Source organism: Schistocerca nitens, chromosome 2 (assembly GCF_023898315.1).
Source record: "Schistocerca nitens isolate TAMUIC-IGC-003100 chromosome 2, iqSchNite1.1, whole genome shotgun sequence".
Lineage (NCBI taxonomy): Eukaryota > Metazoa > Arthropoda > Insecta > Orthoptera > Acrididae > Schistocerca > Schistocerca nitens.
Window position 1 is genome coordinate 263,497,053 of NC_064615.1, and position 25,419 is coordinate 263,522,471.

Here is a 25,419-nt window from a genome sequence, read left to right on the forward strand (position 1 = left end):
TGTTTGTTTAGATTTACTATGCTTCTTTATTGTTTGTGCAACAGTGTTCTGGCCCGTTTTGTGTACATTGGGGAATCAGCTCTGTCGTTTGTTAATTTGTTTGGTGTAAATCTCTGAAATTCTGTAGATACTATTTCTTTGAATTCAATCCATACCTGGTCTACACTTACGGTTACATTGTTAATTTGGAAGGTGTGGAGACTGTCCGGAAGGCATCAAGCAGATTTTTATTTGCTTTTTCTAAACAGGTATATATGTCGTTTATTTTTGGTGGATTTAGGGGTTACAATATTCAATCTTGCTACAACAAATCTGTGTTCCCTAAATCCTGTATTCGTTTTGATGTTCGTTATTAGCACAGGATTATTTGTTGTTAAGAGGTCACATTTGTTTCCACAACAGTTTACTATTCGTGTAGGCTCGTGAACTTACTGCTTGAAATAATTCTCAAAAAATGTATTTAGCACAATTTTGGATGATGTTTTATGCATACCTGCGGATTTAAACATGTATTTTCGCCTACATATCGAGGGTAAATTAAAGTCACCATCTTAATAATTGTATGAGTCAGATACGTGTTTGACATTAAACTCAAATTTTCTTTGAACCTTTCAGCAATTGTATCATCTGAATTGCGCCGTAGGTAAAAGGATCCAATTATTATTTTATTCTGGTTGCCAAAAATGATCTCTGCCTATACTAACTCAAAGGAACTATCTACTTCAATTTCGCCATAAGATAAACTACTACTAACAGCAACAAACATGGAACCGCCGACTGTGTTTAAACTATCATTTCGGAACACCGTTAGGTTCTATACAAAAATTTCGGCTGAATATATCTCTGGCTTTAGCCAACTTTCAGTGCCTATAACGATTTGAGCATCAGTGCTTTCTATTAGCACTTGGAGCGCTGGTACTTCAACACAGTTACGACAAGTTACAACTGTTATACTGATGGTTCCTGTAGCTATGTTCTTCTTGTGTTCGACCTGCACCCTTTGAGAGTGAAGCCCTTTGTGTTTCCCTGAGACCCTCTAACCTAAAAACCCACCCAGTCCACGCCACACAGACCCTGCTACCTGTGTAGCTCCCTTCTGCATGTAGTGGACTCCTGACCTATTCAGCAGGACCCGAAACCCATCCACAGTACGACGAAAATCGAGGAATCTGCAGCCTACACGGTCACAGAACTGTCTGAGCCTCAGATTCAGACCCTCCAACGGTCTCTATACCAGAGGACTGCAATCAGTCCTGTTAACTATGCTGCAAATGGTGAGCACTGCTTTTATCTCACGAGCAAGACTGGCTGCCTTTACCACTTCCGTTAGCTGCTCAAAACCTGAGAGAATCTCTTCCAATCCAAAGCGCCACACATCATTGCTATCGATGTTAGCCACCACCTGCAGTTGGCTGCACCCTGTGCTATTCATGACGTTTGAAAGGACCTGTTCCACATCTGGAATGACTCCACTCAGTGTGCATACAGAGTGCACAATGGCTTTCTTCCTCTTCGTGGCAGCCATGTCCCTGAGGGGAGCCATACCGCACCTAACATTGGAGCTCCCAGCAACTAATAATCGCACCCTCTATGACTGTCCAGGTCTTGCAGGCTAAGAGGTTTCCCTCTGAAACAGGGCTAGCGACTGCATCTGGCTGAGGGACAGTGTCTATCAGAGACAGCACCGAAACCTGTTTGTCAGACTAATGGGCGAGGCCTTACGTGCGGCCTCCTGGGATGTCCTTTGCCACCTTCCATGCCTTGAGGCGACCTTCCACTCGACCACAGGTGAAAGATTGAGGTCAGTCTGAGCAGTACCTGGGCTCACTACCGGTGTGGACGGATTGGCAGACTCAAGACATACTGGGCGTCTGTTGGATCCCCACGGTCAGCTCACAACAGTGACGCCCATCCACTGCAGCTTCAAGCTGTGTAACTGAAGACGTCACAGCCTGGGGCTGAGAGTGAAGTATCACCACCTCGGCTCACATCCACAGACAGCAATCACAGTCCCTATCCATACTAAAGACCATGGAAAACTACACTACACTGACAAAACAAGGACTACTGACACACGCTATGTAACTCTCCTGTAGACACAGAGGAAAACACAAGAACTGTGTCTAAATGCCCAAAAACTGAACTGGTAAAGCTCTCAGGCGAGACTAAATAATTTGCGCCTGATTAGCAACTTGCAACAGGTCAAAAAATTGGTTTACTTTCTGAAGCAATGAAAACGTGATAACTGTGTCATTAAATATTAAATTAACAAGTAGAAACTATACAATTTGCTCCTTGTTAGTAACTCATAAAATGTTACAAAATCAGATACTTCATTGTTGTTGCCTGTGTCTCAGTTGGCTGCTGCTGCCTGATTTCATGTACAGAAAGGGCAAGCTGAGTTTCACATGAGCAATGCTTTCAAAAACCATGCCAATTCGTGGACATAAGCTTCTCAGTCTCAAGAAAATTTATTACATCTGAACTGCGCATACATTCAAGGATTCTGCAGCAAACCAAATGTTAGCAGTATTGACTTATAATTTTGCCCTTCTTATATACAAGCCACCTGCACTTTCTTCCAGTCACTTGGGACTTTGGTGCTACGCGAGAGATTTGTGATAAATGCACATTAGGTAAGGGGGCAATGTCGTAGGGTACCCTCTGAAAAACTGAATTGGCATTCCACCTGGTGGCTTACTAGTTTCCAAAGCTGCTGTTTGTCTACACCAGGGATGCTTATTTATTACTATTTCGCCCATATGGGAGTCTGTTTGATGGTCAAACTATGGTATGTTTGTACAATTCTCCTGTGTGAATGATTTCTTGAATGTGAAATTTAAAATTTCGGCTTTTGTTTTGGTATCTTCAACTACCACACCAAACTGGTCAATACGTGACTATGGAAACGTTAGACTCACTTAGCGATTTTACATAGAACAATAATTTTTTTCAGGTTATCTGCAAGATCTTTTGCTAAGATATGGCAGTGGTGGTAGTTGTATGAATCACACAAAGTTCTTTTCACAGATGCAGGAATTTCTATTAATCTTTGCTTGTAGTCATTTGTACATTCTCTTTTGAACCAAGAGAACAACAGCCTCTGCTTTCTCTACATTTTCTGAATCTCATTATTAAATCAAAGTGGGACTTCCCATTCTTAATCCATTTGCTAGGCACATAATTCTCTAGGCCACAATTTACAATCCACTTAAAACTTTGCCCGTAATTCTTCTGTGTCCATCTTATGCAACTAAGTGATGTCAAGTTCACTGAATACGTGAGATGCTAACAATTGCTTATCTGCTCTTTCTATCAGAAACTCCCCTCTAGCCTTTTCAACTAATTTATTAACTTTCGTAAGCATAGTTGCAATAATGACAGCATGATCTCTTATCCCCTTTTCTATATTGACCTTGTCGATAAGGTCTGACCTGTTTGTAGCTGCAAGGTCTAGCATATTCCAATCGAGTGCCAAACTAGCTGCTCACGACAGTTTTCAGAAATTGTGTTCAAAAGTACTTCACACGAGTGTCTGTACCCCTCCAATGAATCCACCTGTCTATACTCAATAGGTTACAGTCGCAACCAACTAGTACAGCACAATTTGTGTATTTATGTGCTACTGACCATAGACTTTCTTTGAATGACTCTAGAACTGTCATGGCTGAATCGTGTGGCCAGCAAAAACATCCAACAATTAACTTGGTTTCACCAAGACCTGTTATAAATGACAAGATAACTTCACTGTCACACTTTGACCTCAATAGAGAGAATATTTTTGTCAATTGCGATGAACGCTCCTCTCCCCTCACCTGTAATCTGTCTTTCCAATACACGCTTCTTGACTGGCTACATATCTCAAAGCTTCTCTGCCCACTCTCAGACCCAAGAACAATCTGAGCATAAGAACTTTCCTGGAGAGCAGTAAATTTAGGAACTTTGATATGTTATGAGTAAGTGTAATATTGTTGCTGATGTCCCATGTCACATGCCAAAACTGGAAGAGCCACCAGAAAAGGATCAGAAATAGCAGAGAGTACTGCAAGTTATGCATATAAATGAAATTAAGGATGAAAAGATAATCAAGAAGATGTGCAGAGACATGAAGTAGAGAGCAGAATCCAAATGATAATTTATAGCCAGTCAAGCAGTATTTAAATTTAAATTCAACAAGTCAACCAGAAGTTGGTATTTATTGTAAGTTACATACAGGAATAAAATTTTATAGGAAAACTTAAAATAATGGAGACTATGCTTCCCAGTTCAGCATGCAGAAGTCAGACTAAATCCTTGGGAGTACGAAAATGTATAGAGAAAATTCGAGAAACACTCATTTTTAATTATTTGTGGTGGAGGGTGAAGAAAAGATTAACTTTATTTGATAAATGTCAAGATTGTCAACAGAGCCTGTCCTTGGCCTGAGACAAAATGTGTTACCAAGTAAACCACTTGAATTAGTTGCAGTAGACCTTATTGGACTCTTGCCTATATCAAGATGTGGGTGTTGCTACGTATTTGTAATATCGGACACATGTAAAGTGTAGGTGAAGTTGTTTCTAAAAGGAAGGCAAATGCTAGAACTATAGCAGAGAAGATAGAGAGTTCATGCTCAAACTGGGCAATTCAGAGGCAATGTTATCTGACAACACAGGGAGAATAAAACAAAATGTATCAGAATACCTGTACATTTTCCCCATGGCAATAAGAATGAAACTGTTATGAAAAGTTATTAGGCTGTGCAGAACTTAACGCCCCACAAAGCATTGATCTTTGGCCATGTACATTCTTGCCTTTGAAACCATTATTAATATTATTTTGTAAAAGGTGATAGGTTATCTTCAATATGGGAATTTGTGTTAGGTATTAGATCCAGTAATTTGATTCCAGAGGAACTAGAATTCCCTTACATAGCTGTATCTCAAGGCAAGAGAAAGAGCAACTAGCTAAGGCAAGAATGAAGAAAAGCTATGAAGAAAGAAGATAGTTATGAGTGTACGGCCAAAGCAACCACACTGAAACTTGAAAAGTTGTTGCTTCTTAAGACAAAGGATTGATCAAAACAAAGATATTCTGAAATTCAGAAATTTTGGCAGACCATTTGGAACTGTGGATGTGCCACACTGAAATAGCTACTCATCGCTGGACCCAAAGTCGAGAAAAGAGCTGGTACTGAGGAATACTACCGACTTAGAAAAATATGTGAAAGGGTGTGGTTTAATTTAAGGCCTCAGAGAGTTCATAAATTGAATAAACATGTGTGAGGTATGCGTGGGGTCCCAACTTCCTTGCAACGTAATTAATTTTTTTCACATTCCAATGTTGTAATGCTTCCTCTTGTTACTATCCTAGATCTATGACTATATTCTTCCCTGAACACATTTAGAGTCTACTGACTGGGGAAAGTAGGCTGGATTTAGCCAAAAAGGAAGAGTTGTTTGTGTTATATGTGGAGGTTGCTGCTGTGCAAATTTAATTAATAACAATTTGTTTGTGTTATTTGTGCAATATTTTGACAAAGGAACTTATTCATGGGCTTCAATACTCAAGGAAGGTTTGCATTTTGTTAGATGTTATGGGAATAATCTTAGGGCTGTTTCTGCCCCATAATTAGTTGGGTAGGGTGACAAGTGCTAGAATTCCCTCGACATTTCAAAATGGAGTTTATATTCTTTGTGTATATTGGACACAAAAAAAATACTTTGTATTCTTTCTGTTTGATGCTGGAGTAACAGGTTAATATACATGATCAATTTTATATCACAATTCATAAAAGTCTGTATACACTTGTAGTATCCCTTTGCTTACAAAATATATTTGCTTGAGAAGACTGTGATTTACACTTTCTGTATAATGCTTTATTATTGATTGTTATCAACTGAAATATCAATGTTGCTATTTATAGCTATAACAAAGTATTCAGGTAATGCTGTAAGAACAAAATGCATTTTGTGGCTTACAATGGTGAACCAAAATAAGAAAGAATACAGTTTAATGCATTATCCGATTACAGAAAATACTTCACACCAGCTGGGTCACTTCCCCCTTCTCACGCATCATAAAAAGGTTATTCAGGTAATATACAACATAAAAATTCAATATAACCCTACATGAAAGTAATGGTTTTGTAACATATTTTAACTAGTTTTCTTTCTATTCATCATGGAGTATGTACCCCTTTGCTTCTGACCCCCTTCATACCACACGCAAAATTTTTATTGTCAATATAAATTCTTAATTATCACTATTTTCATAAAAGATTGTTAATAAATGTGTAAGGCTTTCTAACAGAAACAATATTTGTTAAAAACCTTTATATTTGTTAAAAATCTTTTATAAAATACTGATAATTAAGAATCTATAATTTTAGTGCTTGTGTTATGTAATTAAAAACAACACCACATGTATACTTAAAAAATGATTAAATATGTGTTAATCAGAATATATTTAATGGATTTGATATTTAAATGATGTAGATATTCAAACTGAATGAAAAAAGGACCATAGCAAGATTTGGACCAATGATCCATTGATTGTCCAATGCTACCAAAATTAACCATGCAGCCCACTAGGAATAATAGTGGATTTAAGTCCCTCACAAATCTTCAAAGTCGATTTGCATGAGAATTTTTTTAGAGTTACAGCAAACTGTTTAGGTAAATTGATATTCGAGTTCTGATCTTCATGTACCATAGATATAAAAATTATAACAATCCAACTGCTGGATGACCTCCTTGTGAGTGACAGAATGTTAGATAAGAAAAAGCTTGGGTAATGTAGAGAGACCTCTTTGAGACATGTAATCTAATGAAGTTGTTTAATGAATAAATGAACATGCAAAAGGGGATTAGCAGGCAGTGGAAGAAAAGTTCTGTAAGCTGTAAGGGGGTGGGGGTTGCTATTTTGAAGAAAGTATCTAGGAAAACCTCCCAATAATATGAATAGTAATTGGTGGGATATGAATCTGTGGGTGTATTTGAAGTTTTCATTGATGAAAGCAAAGTATGGAGAGTTTTTGTGAAGATCTGCTCAACAGAAAGTATAAGATTGAGTATATCAATTTAATAATACGAATGAAATTTGCATTGTGTTAATGGGATTGCACATGCATTGATGCAACTAAACTTATGAGGGCACTGGAAAAAAAGATGGCAACATCACCAAATAGTGGATGTCTGGTTTAGAGTTACATGAAGATGACTCATATTGAAGTATTGCTTATAGATATATGTAACTGATGACTACTTTCACGACAGATGTGAGGAATTAACTAATAATAAACAGGGGTTATTCTGTATGTGTCTGTTTTACTTGATATGACTCAGTACTTAAGAGATAAGATTATGAGGTGGAGCCAATGCAATATTTATAATAAGAGTACTGAAATCTTTTGTGAGTCAATTGTGCAGGTCATTACTATCTCGTGTTTCCTCAACTAGTGACAGGGAAAAGTTTTTGTTGAGATTTATGTTGCTTTGCATATGACAGTAGAACAGAGTTGGATTTATTAGAAAGATAATACATTTTTAATGTTTTACTATTAGGTCTCTATCTAAATCAGGTATAAGAAAGTCTGTATACACTTACTGTAACATAAAGGCAAGACAATATGGTGTAATCTGTGCTAGGGGAATCTGAAAGCACTAATGATAAGTGATACTTCATTTTCCATTGCATGTGTACCTACGAGTGGAAGCACAACAGGCATTAAGAAGATGAAGGTGCTTCTGAGTTATAACCGTAAAGTGCCGACAACTTGTGAGTGTTGAGAGGATCTTACACTGAAATGTTGGAGATGGGCTGCTGAAGAAATGCATCTTCCAAAACAGTGCTGCTAACACAATTTTCCCATGTTAAGAAAGTTTAGTTTTTAACTGTACATTACACAATTGCTTGACATCAGATACTGCTGAATTATATGTTAGTTCATTAAGACAATGAGCACTAGATAGAGAGTATGCTGAATTCTATTACCGCAAACTCGATAAATTTCGATGTATTGCTAAATAAAATTTTGAGCAGTTTTCTGATTGTTCTTTTGTTTTGCACTGACTCCTATTTACAACCACCCTTTCTAGAAGTTGTTGCTATTGAGACATATCAGGCTGTAGTTCTGGTTGGTTGGTTGGTAGGGGAGGTGCAAGATGGACCAAACATTAAGGTCATCAGACCACCAATCTAAAGTGACAGAAACTAAGGAAGGAAAACACAGACTGTACAGTCTAGTTGATGGGAAAGGAAAACAAGCAGACAAAGAAACAAAAAGAACATCAGGGCAGCAGGAAAGGTAAGAAACAGAACAAAGGAGGGGAAGGAGGGTGAGAGCAGGTGATCCCCCAAAGGCACTATGCATGATGGGGCACCAAAACTGCACATCCCCACACCATACCATGAGCCTGATAACAGGGACACCATCAGGGGAAACAAAATGGCACAAAGACCAGGCAAAATGCTGGGAAAAAGGAGGAAAAACATGACCAGCACTGAGGCAAGGCCGAAGGCCACCCAAACAAATTCCAATACTAAATGAGGGACTCCAATTCCAGCAGGAAATTGAGGTACTTCTGTACCTCATCTGGGAGGACAAACTACTTTCACAAAGAAAACAGAGTACAGATGTAACCATTCTAGTGTCATCCGCTAACACCCAAGACAAGAAAGGTAGAAGGATATACTTCTTAGTGCAATGGGCTAAAAGGTGCAGGCAGTCCAGCAAAATATGGATCACTATGAGGGGGGCCCCGCAACTACAAAGAGGCAGCTCATTAACAGAGAACGAGGCATTGGTCCACCTAGTACAGACGATATGAAGACAGCAGAGGATTCCATCTGGGACAGGCAGAGGGAAGGACACTGTGAAGTGCTCATCCCTTTGACTGCACAAAGTTTATTAGACAGGGATGGGGGATGGTGCCCCAAAAAGTCAGCATGTGGGGCAACCAAGTAAGCTTGTTGTCAAACAGAAGGCCCAGATAAAGTAATCATCCACACATAGTATAGGGCTGACCAATGGTCTGACAGAGGCCGCAAGTCCGTTAATAATGACAAGAAAAAGGAAGACGCTTAATACAGAACCTTCTGGAATGCCATTCAACTAGGCCTGTGGAGAGCTGAGAATGCTGGCCAACCAGAACTCTGGATGACCACTAGCACAGCAACTGGTAAATCAGGAAGGGGCACTCAAAAAGGCCTTACAAAGATCAAAGGAAACTGTGACAAGATGGTGGTGCTGAAAAAAGGCCTTCCAAACTGCGGTTTCCAATTGATGCAGATGACTGGAGACCGTTCCTAACAAAAGGCACACTGGTAAGGAGACAAAAGGCCCCGAGATTTGAGGACCCAACTGAGCAGACGAGCCACCATCTATTCAAGTAACATGGAGGGAACATTGGTGAAACTGAATAGCTGGTAATTTTCATGGGACGACAGACCCTTACCAGGCTTAAGGACAGGAAACACAATACTGTCCCTCCACTGACTGGGAAAAATGACTTGGAGCCAAACACAGTTAAACACCCAGAGGAGATACTACCTTTGTGGAGGATTAATGTGTCGCTTAAATTAGTTGTGAAAAGAACTGAGAGCAGGTGCTGAATCATGGGAAGAGAAGAGGACCAAAAGAAGATCCCGACAGTAAATGATTCACTGTATGATTTCATCTGACAAGGGGCAAAACATAACTGGGAAGCTTCAGCCCACTGTTTCTGGATGAGGAAGGCAACTGGATAGGAGGCTGCTGAAGTAGCATAATGAATCACAAGGTGTTCCATGAGAACTCATGGATATGTCCAAAGACCACCCAGAAGGGCAATGCCTGAGATGGAAGACTGTCATTGGTCACCCTGGAGGATAAGACCGGTGCAAATAATTTTATTGGGTGTGCCACGGGTGACTTCATTAACACAACCTGATAAACAGGGGGTAAACATGATCTGGGATATATATATATAGGCCAGTCAGTGCAATGGGAAGGACAGTGGGGTAACTTGGCCATCGGGAGGTGGGAAGATAACAAAAGAATCAACATGAAGCGGATAGTGAACAAAAAATGACAGGCAAGGAAGCTGAATTTAGGCCAATGTTAACCAGAGAATGTAAGAATGACACATTGTTTAGTTGATGCAGATACATAGGATACAGTATTTACAGGCATAGTGAAGGGAGAAGTGACAGTAGCGACCAGCATAATGCAGGGACAAGGGGAGGGGACTAAAATTGGTAGGAGAACCATAGTTAACAAGGGAAAAGTCATCTGCAAGAAACTGGTCTATCAGGAAATCCTGACTAAATGAAAAGCAATGCCTGCATGGGGAGTTGTTGTTGTGGTCTTCAGTCCTGAGACTGGTTTGATGCAGCTCTCCATGCTACTCTATCCTGTGGAAGCTGCTTCATCTCCCAGTACCTACTGCAACCCACATCCTTCTGAATCCGCTTAGTGTACTCATCTCTTGGTCTCCCTCTACGATTTTTACCCTCCACGCTGCCCTCCAATGCTAAATTTGTGATCCCTTGATGCCTCAAAACATGTCCTACCAACCGATCCCTTCTTCTAGTCAAGTTGTGCCACAAACTTCTCTTCTCCCCAATCCTATTCAATACCTCCTCATTAGTTACGTGATCTACCCACCTTATCTTCAGCATTCTTCTGTAGCACCACGTTTCGAAAGCTTCTATTCTCTTCTTGTCCAAACTGGTTATCGTCCATGTTTCACTTCCATACATGGCTACACTCCATACATATACTTTCAGAAACGACTTCCTGACACTTAAATCTATACTCGATGTTAACAAATTTCTCTTCTTCAGAAATGATTTCCTTGCCATTGCCAGTCTACATTTTATATCCTCTCTACTTCGACCATCATCAGTTATTTTACTCCCTAAATAGCAAAACTCCTTTACTACTTTAAGTGTCTCATTTCCTAATCTAATTCCCTCAGCATCACCCGATTTAATTTGACTACATTCCATTATCCTCGTTTTGCTTTTGTTGATGTTCATCTTATATCCTCCTTTCAAGACATTGTCCATTCCGTTCAACTGCTCTTCCAAGTCCTTTGCTGTCTCTGACAGAATTACAATGTCATCGGCGAACCTCAAAGTTTTTACTTCTTCTCCATGAATTTTAATACCTACTCGGAATTTTTCTTTTGTTTCCTTTACTGCTTGCTCAATATACAGATTGAATAACATCGGGGAGAGGCTACAACCCTGTCTCACTCCTTTCCCAACCACTGCTTCCCTTTCATGTCCCTCGACTCTTATAACTGCCATCTGGTTTCTGTACAAATTGTAAATAGCCTTTTGCTCCCTGTATTTTACCCCTGCCACCTTCAGAATTTGAAAGAGAGTATTCCAGTTAACGTTGTCAAAAGCTTTCTCTAAGTCTACAAATGCTAGAAACGTAGGTTTGCCTTTCCTTAATCTTTCTTCTAAGATAAGTCGTAAGGTTAGTATTGCCTCACGTGTTCCAACATTTCTACGGAATCCAAACTGATCTTCCCCGAGGACCGCTTCTACCAGTTTTTCCATTCGTCTGTAAAGAATTCGCGTTAGTATTTTGCAGCTGTGACTTATTAAACTGATAGTTCGGTAATTTTCACATCTGTCAACACCTGCTTTCTTTGGGATTGGAATTATTATATTCTTCTTGAAGTCTGTGGGTATTTCGCCTGTCTCATACATCTTGCTCACCAGATGGTAGAGTTTTGTCATGACTGGTTCTCCCAAGGCCATCAGTAGTTCTGATGGAATGTTGTCTACTCCCGGGGCCTTGTTTCGACTCAGGTCTTTCAGTGCTCTGTCAAACTCTTCACGCAGTATCTTATCTCCCATTTCATCTTCATCTACATGCTCTTCCATTTCCATAATATTGCCCTCAAGTACATCGCCCTTGTATAAACCCTCTATATACTCCTTCCACCTTTCTGCCTACCCTTCTTTGCTTAGAACTGGGTTGCCATCTGAGCTCTTGATATTCATACAAGTGGTTCTCTTCTCTCCAAAGGCCTCTTTAATTTTCCTGTAGGCAGTATCTATCTTACCCCTAGTGAGACAAGCCTCTACATCCTTACATTTGTCCTCTAGCCATCCCTACTTAGCCATTTTGCACTTCCTGTCGATCTCATTTTTGAGACGTTTGTATTCCTTTTTGCCTGCTTCATTTACTGCATTTTTATATTTTCTCCTTTCATCAATTAAATTCAATATTTCTTCTGTTACCCAAGGATTTCTATTAGCCCTCGTCTTTTTACCTACGATCCTCTGCTGCCTTCACTACTTCATCCCTCAGAGCTACCCATTCTTCTTCTACTGTATTTCTTTCCCCCATTCCTGTCAATTGTTCCATTATGCTCTTCCTGAAACTCTCTACGACCTCTGGTTTTTTCAGTTTATCCAGGTCCCATCTCCTTAAATTCCCACCTTTTTGCAGTTTCTTCAGTTTCAATCTGCAGTTCATAACCAATAGATTGTGGTCAGAATCCACATCTGCCCCTGGAAATGTCTTACAATTTAAAACCTGGTTCCTAAATCTCTGTCTTACCATTATATAATCTATCTGATACCTTTTAGTATCTCCAGGATTCTTCCAGGTATACAACCTGCATGGAGAGATGGGCATTAAAATCTCCAAGGATGAGGAATGGAGGAGGTACTTGCCGAAGGAAGTAAGTTATGGCAGCAAGCATTGGTGGCCTGCCAGGAGGGAGATGCAGTTTTCAAACTGCGACCACAGAGTCCAAGTGGACATGGATGACAGCCACTTCCAATGTGGTATGAAGGGGGATCCATGTACTAACAACATTCATGTGGCCCAACACCAAACTCCATCAGAAGCCCTCAAAGGACTAACCCAGTTCCGACAGAAAACACAGAATTCACAAAGGGTTGGTAAGCGAGCTTCAGTAAAATGAGATTCCCGTAGAACAACACAAGCTGCGGAGTAAAAGGAAATAAGGGATTGCAGCTCTGGAATGATGGTAGTATTCATTACAGTTCTACTGAATAAGCACGGAATGGGGATCCACATGGGAGGTGAATGGGCTGATCCGCCACATACAAGGACAAGGTGACATCCACGAACAAGAGGGCTAACTCAGATTGTGAGAAAGGAGTCAGTATCTCCTGGGGCACCAGAGCGGCCTTGTCCCACGAGTTACGTTTCTTCTTGATTTCATAGGTTGAGGAACACAGGGCCCAGAGAGAGCAGGCTGCACAAAGATTTGGAACCAAGAGAGAGCAAGCGACCTTGTGGTACCATGGCCGTCTTGTGGCAGTAGGTCTCTGGTCTGGTGCTGAAAGGGTCCCCCCACACCAACAAAATCTGAAGGAGCGGGACACTTCTCCAGCCGGATAGGAGGAGCGGCACCTGCAGGGAAGAGCATAGGAGCTGCATGGGAGTGGGATAGGATAAGGGGTGGCACTGGAGTATTGTAGATGGAGGAGGGGGAAAGGACATAACAGATAGAAAGTTAGATGACACAGAGTGAAGATGATCATTCTTATGATACTCAGTGTAGGGTTAATGATCAAGGGACTTATCCTCCTGTACCGTCTTATAAACTGGACAATCTGGCAAGTTTGGAGTGTGATAGTAATTGCAATTAACACACACAGGTGGTGGAATACAGGGGCTTCCCTCATGGACTGGGCGCCCACATTCACCACAGAGGTTCTGCTTTACAGTGTAAGACTTGTGCCTAAAACGCAAACACAGAGTACACCTCCTGGGTGGCAGGATGTACAGCTTAACGTCACTCTGATAACACATAACCTACACCTCTGGAAGGGTATCCCCCTCAATTGCCAGGATAAAGGTGACGGTACCTATGCAACTGTCCTTACGGCCTTTCTGAACATGCCAAACAAAATGAATGACCTGCTGTTCCAGATTGGCATGGAGTTACTCATCTACTCGTCAATCTGAAGGATGATGTCTCTATGAAAAATGATGCCCTGAACCATATTCAAAGGCTGGTGTGGAGTAACGGACACATAGACATCACCACGAGTGTCACAGGCATGAAGGGCTGCAGACTGGGCAGCAGAAGTAGTTTTGATCACCAGTGAACCTGGCCACATTTTACTCAGAGTGCACTTCACCAAACTTGTCTTCAACAGTTCACACGAAAAATAAAGACTTGGTGGATGTGAAACTGTCCCCGTCAGTCCTGTTGCAGACCTGACATGAGTAAAGGATTTCACCCCAAGCCAGACAACATTAAAAGATTCATTCTCAACTAGAGAGATGGCCATATAGAAATGGCCAACTTGAAGATTAAAACATTTCATATGCAAAGCTTCTGCCCTGATATCATTCCAATTAGAGGCTCTCTCTGCAGGCATCACCCAGCCACAGCAAGGGCCACTTGGCACAGAGGTCATTGCTGGGAGCTCCAATGCTCCAGAATGACAATTACACACTCCTCTAGGCACAAAAGCTCAGCTCAGCTCAGATATCAGAACTGTGATCCCTCTGTTGTCAGGAGACTCAATCAAAAGGGTATATAACAACCACAACCACACACACACACACACACACACACACACACACACACACACTGGTTACTGTGCTACCTGTGTAATGCTAAAAGACCTTGGTATCATGGAGAAGATGGGACAGGTGGTAGGGCCACCCACAGAATATGCTAAGTAAGGTGTTCTTCCCCAGTTGGCCTTCACTATGGAGAGAAAATTAGAATGGGAGATCAAATACCAAAGAGGGGCAAAAACAGTGAAAAGGAAAGGTGAAAACAAAAAAGTAAGAGGAACAAAATATAACTAAGGACACAGAGGGCAAAGAAGGGAGCAGAATGGAGTATGCACAGGGAGGAAGCAGCAGGGGAAGGGACTGCCACCTGGGAAGGAAGAAAGGGCTGCCACAACCCAAGGTCCCATGTGTGTAACAAATGAATTTGTGAAAAAGCCATGGCCCCCTGGCAGTTGCAGTTATGGTATCTGGTATGCATCACTGCCTCCCCCACTTCAAGGTAGTGCCATTGTGGCACGTGGCCATGTTGCGTGCTAAGGCCCAGGGCACAATGCAAGTTCATGTAAGGTCTACATGAGAAATGTAGTGCAGGATGATAGGGAATGAAAAGTATCTACAAATCACCAGGAAATCAAAATATCTAAGTTTCTGAGTGGTGTCTTTTGGAACTTAAATAGTTTTTTTTTTTTTTCTTCAGAAAACTTTGATATGATTATGTGACACATTCACTCTTGACCTGTGTGATTTGAGCTGAAACTGCCCTTGGTTGCTTTCGTATGTGGCCCTGTCACATATGGGATGGGATAAGTCTGTGACATGATTGGAGCAGGAAGTGCTGGATGAGTTAATTGGGCAAATCTTGCACCTGGATCTTCCACAGTCACATCACCCCAATGACATTGGGTTGGAAGTGGGAGAAGTGTAGGGTTGGACGAATGTGCTGTTTAGGCTGAGTGGGCAGTGGAAGACTGTTTCAGGAGAGATGGGAAGGTTCTTGGATAGGATGTCCCTCAATTTTGGCCACAGCGATAGGTGATCAAAGACCTGCCAAATGATATGGTTCAGTTGTTCCATTCCATGATGAAACTGGGTTACAATGAGGGTGCGCTCTATTGTAGCTGATTCTTGAGGATGATGAGAGGATTAGGGGAGTGTCAGGATATCGCACAAGAAATGTTTGTAAACTGGGTCGAAGAGGCAGTGCTTGTCTAAACAAAGTCACCAGACATTCAGCATACTAAGCAAGGGACTTCTTGTCACTACCTATATGCTATCCACAGGTTGCCAAGCTGTAAAGGTGTGATAATTTTGAGACAATTGTCGAGTTGCAGGTACTGTTGATGATTAGTGGACTTAATATGTACACAGATGTGGATCAAGCCATTAGAGAGATGAAGGTCATCATCCAGGAAAGTGGCATGTTCGGTTGAGGAGGACTTCTGGAATCCCTAGGACAATCCCATTGTGCCATCTATAGGAAACCTTCCTCACCTCTTAAAATGTCACACCCACTGGCTGATCCAGGTTCAATGACAATATCTTCAATTTGAAATCAGAGCCATGACACTCACTCTTCATTCTTTCCCAACCCCCACACCTCTACCATCTGTTTGACCTGGTTCGTAACCCAACAAGCCACCTTCCTGGAGGTTGACCACCTCTCTAATGGCTCAATCCACACCTCTATATATTAAACCCACTAACCATCAACAGTACCTGCATTTTGAAAGCTGTCATCCCTTCTGCACCAAAAAATCACTCTCATACAAGCTAGCCACCAATGGACACTGTATTTGTTGTGATAAAGATTCTGCTGCCCAGTATGCTGAAAGTCTCACAAGGATCACCACAGAGAGACACGAACTGTCAAATCTAGTCCACAAACAATTTTCCGGAGAATATTCTCACACAGCTGTGGCCCTTCCACCACCCTGAATAATTGGCTACAGAGGAGTGTCCCACTGTAACCCATTACCAACCTGGACTTGAACAACTGAACCATGTTGTTTGCCACAGTTTTAATTATCTATCATCACATCCAAGAATTAGGGACCTCCTACCCAAAATACTTCTCTCCGTAAGTGGTACTGCATCACCCACAGCTCGCAACCCCTTTCTACATGGGTCATATCCTGTGGCAAACCCATGTGCAAGACATAACTGATTCATTGTCTTGTCACAGGCGTATCCCACCCAATCAGAGGCAGGGCCACTTGTAAAAGCAGCCATTTTTTATACAAACTCTGCTGCAATTACTGCACAGCTTGGTGTTCACTCTGATTGGCTGTTTACAGCTAGAAATATTAAAGAACTGGTCTGAATAAAAGTAACTGCTATTGGCTGGTGATACGGAAAATGCTGGATACATAGCTGCTTACTGCATGTTGATGGTGTACTTAAGTTGACAAAATAATTTTTTGTGCATGATGCCTTTGGTGTGCCATCTCGATATTTACCATATTTATAGTAACATACCCCAATGAATTTGAAAGAATAAAAAAACTGGTAGTGTATGCAGCCCATTTGAAAAAATTAGCAGTAACATCACATTATGTAGTTGTTGCCATACTGCTTATGGGAGTTTTGTCACATTTCCTACGTCACTGGTCAAAGCCAGAGCTCATATTGAACGTTCTCGTATATCCTCTTCATAATGCAATTACTCTGTTGGAACAGTATCAGCTTAAACCAACAAAATCAAACTGCATGAATTAATGAAGGTTGGCAAAATGTTGTTGGACCTACACCTATATTTTCTAAACATGCAAAGAAAAACAAACAATACTGGAATGTAAGATAAAAATAGCTTTACACATAAACAAAAAGACAGAGAGGGAAGGAAGGAAAGACGAGGAGGAAGAGAGAAATTCACGACATATATGAAAGAATGGACAAGAAACATCTAAAAAGTGGAACAGGCAAGATCTTTCATTGAAAAAATTAGATACCAAATGGAACAATATTTTTCGTGGCCTACCATCTGCCTGCATAATATTCCGATGCAAACTCGCATTTCATATTCCCCATTCCGGACTTCAAGACCAAAAATCCCAGCAATACCAGGGGAGAGTTCTTTATGCCCACCTTTTGAAAATATTGTAATCTAGTCAGATACTGTACACTTTCAAAGTTTGAAAAAGAAAAAAGTACCTATAATTACTAATGAAGTCTTCTACCAAATTCCCCCCTTAAACTTAACCCAAAAACCTGTCTTATCAGCAGATGTGACCTTTTACAATGAATATCATATTCAGTATTTCCAGGTTTTCGGCGCTTTTTGCAACTCAGCACTAATTTAACAAGTAGGTCCAAAAAGGCAACAACAATAAACGAATGTTGTTTGGCACGTTGTTGGATGTGTTGATATTCATACGACTAAACGAACTTCAACTTTTAAATAACACAGGTATGTATTTATACGTTTACTGCATTACTACATTCGGTCTAAGGTCAGTCTTAATTAATGAAAACTAACCTATACACTGTAAACTTAACAGTACGTAATGTGTGAAACAAAATATGTAAATCAGCAGCGAGTAACATCCGTTTGCGTAATATACTACACTCTCGTGCCAAGGTTCACGATTTAACTTAAACGCCACTGTGACGTACTAAATGAAACATAGTAATATTCGTATACCAAGTAGCCTATCCTCCACCGTAATGACACACGAATGCTTGGTCATCAGAAGTATTCTTCAGTTTATGATACGACAGTTAAATTTATCTAGTTTTAAACAAACACACATTCCAAACTAAAGCAAAAGTTATCGCCAAAGTATGTATAAAATACCGTATGTCAATGATGCAATGAAGTGTTGTACTTACATCTAACGGCAGGCATTTTCGAATCTTCGTTGCTGTTTCGTCGTCATCAGGAGATGTAAAAATTGGAAGCATTTTATCTCCTTTCCACAGACACAATCTACACGAATTCGTAAAACTCTCCATTTCTTTAACACTTAGTACAACTCCCCCGCCACCGAACTATCTCAATGCTTTACTCAATCTGAAACACTACTGCAAAGACCTTCGTTTCACAGCCACAGCAATGTCACACGCTACTTCGCTAAATGAAAGCAACGAACAACTTTCTTTTTAACAGAAAATTGTTAATTGTTTCGCCTCATTATCACAGCGAATAGAAAAGAAGATGCAATAAATTCATATTTATCCTACAAAGATAGATATTTAGACAATTAGACATCAAAAACGTTGAAATAATTGCCGAATTGTGACGGACACCAAAGCATATAAACCTAAGGACTACATACATGCTTTGTACATCACAATCTTTGATGTGACTTTTCAGACTAATCGTACGTGCTGCCACCTGTGAGCAAATAACATGAACCTATGTGTATCAACGTACGACATCTTGTATAGAATCATTGAAACTATGTAGTCCGATCCTAGTTTTCCATTTGACCGACAGATCGCATAGCAGTTCAGACTATCGGAAGTACCATTAATACTCATATTTGTTCGCTAAAAATAACTAAAACAAGCATGCTGTAAAGCTTATGAAGGTTTGTTTTATGTTCCCTATAGGTTTCAAAACTCTTCATATGTTATTTCGTAATTCTTCCGGCGTTCATACAAACATTACCTAATGAAGTTGGGCACAGCACACTGTGAAAGCTTGTCAGTGCCAAGATATTTTGCGAAGTGTTGCGAACAGCCATCATACTGTTGCTGGGTGTGTTACCTCTTGCGAACGGAAACTAGACTGTCGCCACATGGATTCCTGTGTATTTTATTAACATTGCCAACCCCTCTTGCTTTCTGTTTTAACTTTCCGCATTTTCCCGCCATTTTACACTTTAAGTCGCTGTTTTATAGCCTGTTTTTCTTGTTTCTTTTCTTCTTCCCTTTTTTGAAAAAGTCTGTAGGCTGTAGAGCAGCGTACTAAGCTGCTGCCAGCCCGCCCCCGTGGGGGGGGGGGGGAAATTGAAAATCAGTAATAAAAAAGAATGATAGATGATAGGAAGTAGAAAACATTGCATCCCTTCCCCGCCAGGAAGGACTTAAACTGCCAATGTCCCAGACCGTGCGATTTCAGTTTATTAACAGCCTTTACAACAACTTCGACGACGCTACATATTCTTGGCACATCTTGCCAGCAGATTAACGCGGTGCAGGATGCATTTCCTGCCGGATACTACCTTATTTCAACCCCTTTCTTATGAAAGCAACTATACCAGCCTTTTGCTCAATCAATGCAGGAACATCTGTTACAATCGATAAAAAATTTCACCAGCAAAGATCATATTTGTCTACAATGTTGTCTAAGAAAGGAAATACGTCTCGGTAGTAGTCGTATCGTGTATTGGCACTAAAACAAGGAGTTCGTTCATCGCGTTGAACTCGGCGTCAACATCTCTCACAGAAACAACAAACTGAGCAAGGTCCGTTACAAGCGTGCTTTCATCCAGAGCCAAAGGGAAAAAGGTGAATCTCTAGTCTTATCTTTCAGTTGCATTTCCACGTCGTTTTCCATTTCTTCGATGCATCTGCAAACTATTCTCCATGAAGGAGGAACTGCTGGGAAAAGAGGGAGAGTCGATGGGCACAAGACTGTTATGGCAGCAACAAAACAGTCTTTAACAAATTCTCCGTTGCTGAAGGGACGGGCTGTTGGTTATATTAAGAACTATGTGATAGCTCCATCACGCCATCGTTGTGAATGAAATGGCTCTCTTCCTGTAAATACGTTAGAAGGAAGTGGTAAAACCAAGAAGAAAACCAAGCAATGCTTTATAAATAATAGGATTATTTTGATGAAGTAGAGTATACTCTGCCAGTGAGTGTAAGGATAGGAATAGCGCAACTTTTAGGAAGAAGAGATGACTGTAACTAGGTAGCAGTCATGGCAGAGGTTTGGGCCCTTAATTACACAGAAGTTAGGGGAGTATCAGATCACCAGAAATTTCAAGCCGAGTGTTGGTCCAAATCAGGTGCTTGAGGATTTAGGGCCTTTGTGTAAGGATTTTACAAAAGGCAGCCAGGTAGTGATAGTGGGTGGGGCAGGGAACAGCTCGGATGGAGACAGCATGTACAACGTAGGTAGTGTAACTTCCCAAACTGGCTGCGCCATTGTCAAGGCTGACCTATTCTAGCAGCACGATGGCCTAATCTTCGCAGTGCCGTAAGGTATCTCAGTGCAGAGCTGGAGGTGTACACTGTACTGGTGCCACTGGGGACTATCATGAGGCGGGATTGTGCTAGGCATGGTCTGTACCTCAATAGGAGTGGGAGAGGGAGGTTGATAGAGTTAATTAGAGTATAGCAGGTGTGTGTGTGTGTGGGGCCACACATGTTCAATACCAGTTGTCACTGTAGGAGGATTAGACTTTTTTAGGATATATCGTGACAACAGCATCCCCTCCCTTAAAAGCGTCTCAGCCATTTAGAGATTTTTGCAAAGTGTACATAAAAGACAGAATGGACCACACTATAGTGCACAAACACTACAGAATCCCCTTCAGAAGTATCTATTCTTCGTAAAAACGTGTAGTTTATTGAAAGTAAAGTACACCAACTTGAACCTGAGTTACAGTCTTTCAGAAGCACAGTGGTATGCATTAGTGAGTAGTTGTGGAAAGGTAATGAAATACAGCATATAATTCTCTCGTCACATGAATGTGTAAATTGTTGCTGAGGAGCTATCTTAAAGGATGAGGGAATCTTCATTTATACCAAAGGTGGCACAAATGTTGAAGTTAGAGAAGGTCTGATCACAATTAGTGCAGATAAACATTTAGAATGGGTAGCTGTTGAGCTAAGAAAGCTAGACAGCTGTAAGAAGTAATTCATTGCATACATGAACTGCTCATGTAGTGGTAATGTGAACACTTCCTTCAACAAATTAACTGAAGTAATAGAAAGACTACCAGCCAGCAAAACTAACTTAGTAATTTGTGGATACATGAATATTAATGCAGATGTTGAGGACAGAATTAGAAATAAATTCCTAAACATTTTGAGCAGTTTTGGTATGGCACAAATACACTGTTATTAGGGTATCAAAAAGTTCAGCATCAGACATGGACCATGTAGTTACAGGTATCAATAGGATAAATTGGAAAATATCTAAAGGAATCTTAGCCTCTCAGATCATTATTATAAGATAATAAAGCCAAAGACAGGCTTGGTGAAACCTGCAAAGCTACAGGGCGACAAAAGGATCTTCTCAGGACATAAAATACATACTTTTTTTTAGGACACTGGCAGATGAAACTGTGTTGAAGTTTGTATGGGAAACAATGTAGCACATTGCTTAAATTAATTTTTAGAAACATTTCCAAATGTAGAAACTTCACTAGTAGCAGCTAAGGAAACTGGATGGATAACTGTGGGTATTAGAAAGTCCTCTCAGGCACTTAGATTTCTCAGTTCTTTACAAAAGCACTACACTAATCCACAGTTGCTAGATTACTATCTCAGGGATAAAAAATATACAGGAAGGTACTGCCTGCTGCAAGAAGATCACTCAATGACAAAATAATGTATAATGCAGAAAATAAAAGCAAAGTAATGTGGGATGTCATAAAGCAAGAAACATACTGTTCAAAAAGGGGGGGTAGAATGATAGAAAATCCACAGAAATTGGCAAATTTTGTCAATGACTCTTTCTTTGGTATTGTGGAGAAGTTGCATCAGAATCCTCCTAAAAACATGTAGCACCTACAATGAATTATATGCAACCATGTTGTTGTTTCCCACAAGAAAGCTTGTCATCAGGAAGACAAAACAAAAATTAAAAAATAAGAAGTCAGTAGTCATAGATGAGGTGCCAGTCTCTGTTCTGAAGGCATGCGCCATTGACAGACGTAATAAATGAGTGCCTTTCTTCAGTTATTTTCCCTGAGTACCGTACCTACAACCTGCATGAGTTGTGCCGTTACTAAAGAAATGTAATGCAAGGAGTATTGAACACTACAAGTTATGTAATCAAACATAATTGAATCAGTGATGAAAGATCGGCTAATGAGTGACATGAATAAATACAACCTCTTTAACAAAGTACAATTTGGTTTCCAAAGTGGGAGAAGTACAATATTGGCCAGTTACAGAGTTCACAAAAGTGGTTCTTGAAACTCTTGTTAAGGATTGCTGTGTTACAGGCATATTCTTAAAGTTGTCCAATGCTCAAGACATTGTTAACCATAAAATTACTAAATGAGCCACAAGCTCTGTGTGTTATAGTGTTAGAGGAATAGCAAGTGACTGGTTGTAATCTTACCTGGAAAATAGGGTGCAAAAGATAGAGGTAGTCCCCATACCGGATCATGATAAATTTTTAGTAAAATAATTGTCAGATTCAAGAAACACATAAAACATGGAGACTACACACAAAGAAAAGGTTAAGTCCAAATTTGATGAAAACGACTTATTGGAGTCATTATGCCGTTAATCAGACATACTCTCAGTTGAATCAGGTTAGTGGACTATAATATGTTTGGAATCACAGCTATAGCTAGATAAAAACATGGTGTACACTGAGAAAATGTGTCAGTCCATTCAAAACATGCACAGGAGCAGTGAAGTCCTGCAAGATATGGATTTCTGAGATGTATTGATTCCCCTCATGAACCGTGGACCTTTCTGCTGGTGGGGAGGCTTGTATGCCTCAGCAATACAGATAGCCATACCGTAGGTGCAACCACAATGGAGGCCAGACAAACGTGTGGTTCCTGAAGAGGGACAGCAGCCTTTTCAGTAGTTGCAGGGGCAACGGTCTGGATGATTGAGTGATCTGGCCTTGTAACATCAATCAAAACGGTCTTGCTGTGCTGGTACTACGAATGGCTGAAAGCAAGGGGAAACTACAGCCATAATTTTTCGGTCATGCGACTTTACTGTATGGTTAATTGATGATGGCATCGTCTTGGGTAAAATATTCCGGAGGTAGAATAGTTCCCCATTTGCATCCCCAGGCAGAGGCTACTCAGGAGGACGTCGTTATCATGAGAAAGGAAACTGGCGTTCTATGGATTGGAGTGTGCAATGTTAGATCCCTTAAGGGAGGCAGGTAGGTTAGAAAATTTAAAAAGGGAAATGCATAGCCTAAAGTTAGATAAAGTGGGAATTATTGAAGTAATAAAAAAATAATTTATATAGTTAAGGGAGACGAAAATGTAATAGTCATGGGTGACTGGAATTCGATAGTAGGAAAAGGAAGAGAAGGAAAAGTTGTAGGTGAATCTGGATGATTATGGACTAGGAGTAAGGAACGAAAGAGGAAGGCCTGGTAGATTTTGCACAGAGCATAACTTAATCATAGCTGACAGTTGGTTTAAGAATCATGAAAGAAGATTGTATACATGGAAGAGGCCTGGAGACACTGGAAAGTTTCAGATAGATTATACAATCGTAAGATAGAGATTTAGGAACCACATTGTAAATTGTAAGTCATTTCTAGGGGCCAATGTGAACTATGACCACAATTTATTGGTTGTGAACTGTGGATTAAAACTTAAGAAACTGCAAAAAGTTAGAAATTTAAGGAGATGGACCTGGATAAATTGAAAGAACCAGAGGTTGTAGAGAGTTTCAGAGAGAGTATTAGGGAACGATTGACAAGAACAGGGGAAAGAAATACAGTAGAACAAGTATACTGATACCTCTTCTTTATTCTTTTTCTTCTTCTTGTTTACCCTGGCTTCTTGAGATCTCTTTGAAGAGACACGATACAACAAGTATAGTACAATCGATGAAGTTACACAAAAGTTAATAATTTAACTTTTGAAACTGCCGGTGTGTTGGCATTTATGGAAAGAAAAACACTCTCATACTCTCATGCGGCCAGCAAACTACGTGTAACATTTTGTGTGTGTAATGGGACTTACTACGTCGCAAATAGTTCTAATGAATTAATTAAGCTGCTTTGCAGTGTTGCTAGGCAACGTAATCAACAAGGTGATACGTGTCTCAATTAAAACTGGACCTCGATATTTTTAATAAACTTTCGGTTCATTTTTTGTCAAAATCAGCACTTGTATCACAATTAATTTCCAACTTCGTGCATTAAGTCCAAACGCATCTGCATCTATTGTACGCGATTTACTGGACAGCTCGATCACGCACTGGCGTGTAACGTATTTCAAATCGAGCTGCAGGTTTCAGTTTTCCCTAATGGGCCAAACGACTCTTTTGTAATAACGTGGTGTGTATATATCACATAAAGTTTAAGTAAAACTGGATGTACTCTCCATTCGGGTAAGATCACAAAATAAAATTCACCACGTAAGTCAGCGAACTGTACACACTCAGTTTTATCACTCTTAGTGATAACTCGTCTCAGAGTAAAAGCCGCACATAAATTCACACTTTTCTTTATGCATACAAAATTCAAAACACCTTTATATTAAACAAATAAATTATGGCATGTAATTACTAATTAAACATTTCCGATCCTGAATAAACTTCCAGCCGACTTTTGTGGCCGAGCGGTTCTAGGCGCTTCAGTCCGGCACTGCACGTCCGCTACGGTCGCAGATTCGAATCCTGCCTCGGGCATGGATGTGTCTGATGTCCTTAGGTTAGTTAGGTTTCAGTAGTTCTAAGTTTTAGGGGACTGATGACCTCAGATGTTAAGTCCCATAGTGCTCAGAGCCATTTGAGCCAATAAACTTCAAGAACTTGTATTTCATAATCAATAAAATTTCATCACCTAAGAGAAATTAGTAGTTTGCTAAAACCGATTCAAATCACAGTCAACTCGTGTCTGGGCGATGATGTTATGAATCGACACTTGCTTGAGAGCCGAGCGGTTCTAGGCGCTTCAGTCTGGACTGATGACCTGAGATGTTAAGTCCCATAGTGATCAGAGCCGTTTTGAACTTGCTTTGAATAAACGAAATACCTGTACTGAAAAATAGTGTCAGTTGAGTAATTTACTGACTTTTATAACAAATTTGGTGCCC

The 25,419-nt window shown here is 40.4% G+C and overlaps 1 protein-coding gene across 1 annotated transcript in view; it reads right to left on the reverse strand.

The window, feature by feature from the left end:
• LOC126235999 (mucin-17-like) overlaps nt 1–18,487 on the reverse strand; it is a 351,820-nt gene extending 333,333 nt beyond the window's left edge. The window contains exon 1 of the mRNA XM_049945007.1: nt 18,320–18,487. Within this exon, the coding sequence (XP_049800964.1) occupies nt 18,320–18,442 (123 nt within the window). The 5' untranslated portion in view covers nt 18,443–18,487. The remainder of the gene's footprint in view (nt 1–18,319) is intronic.
• Between the last annotated feature and the right edge of the window lie 6,932 nt (nt 18,488–25,419).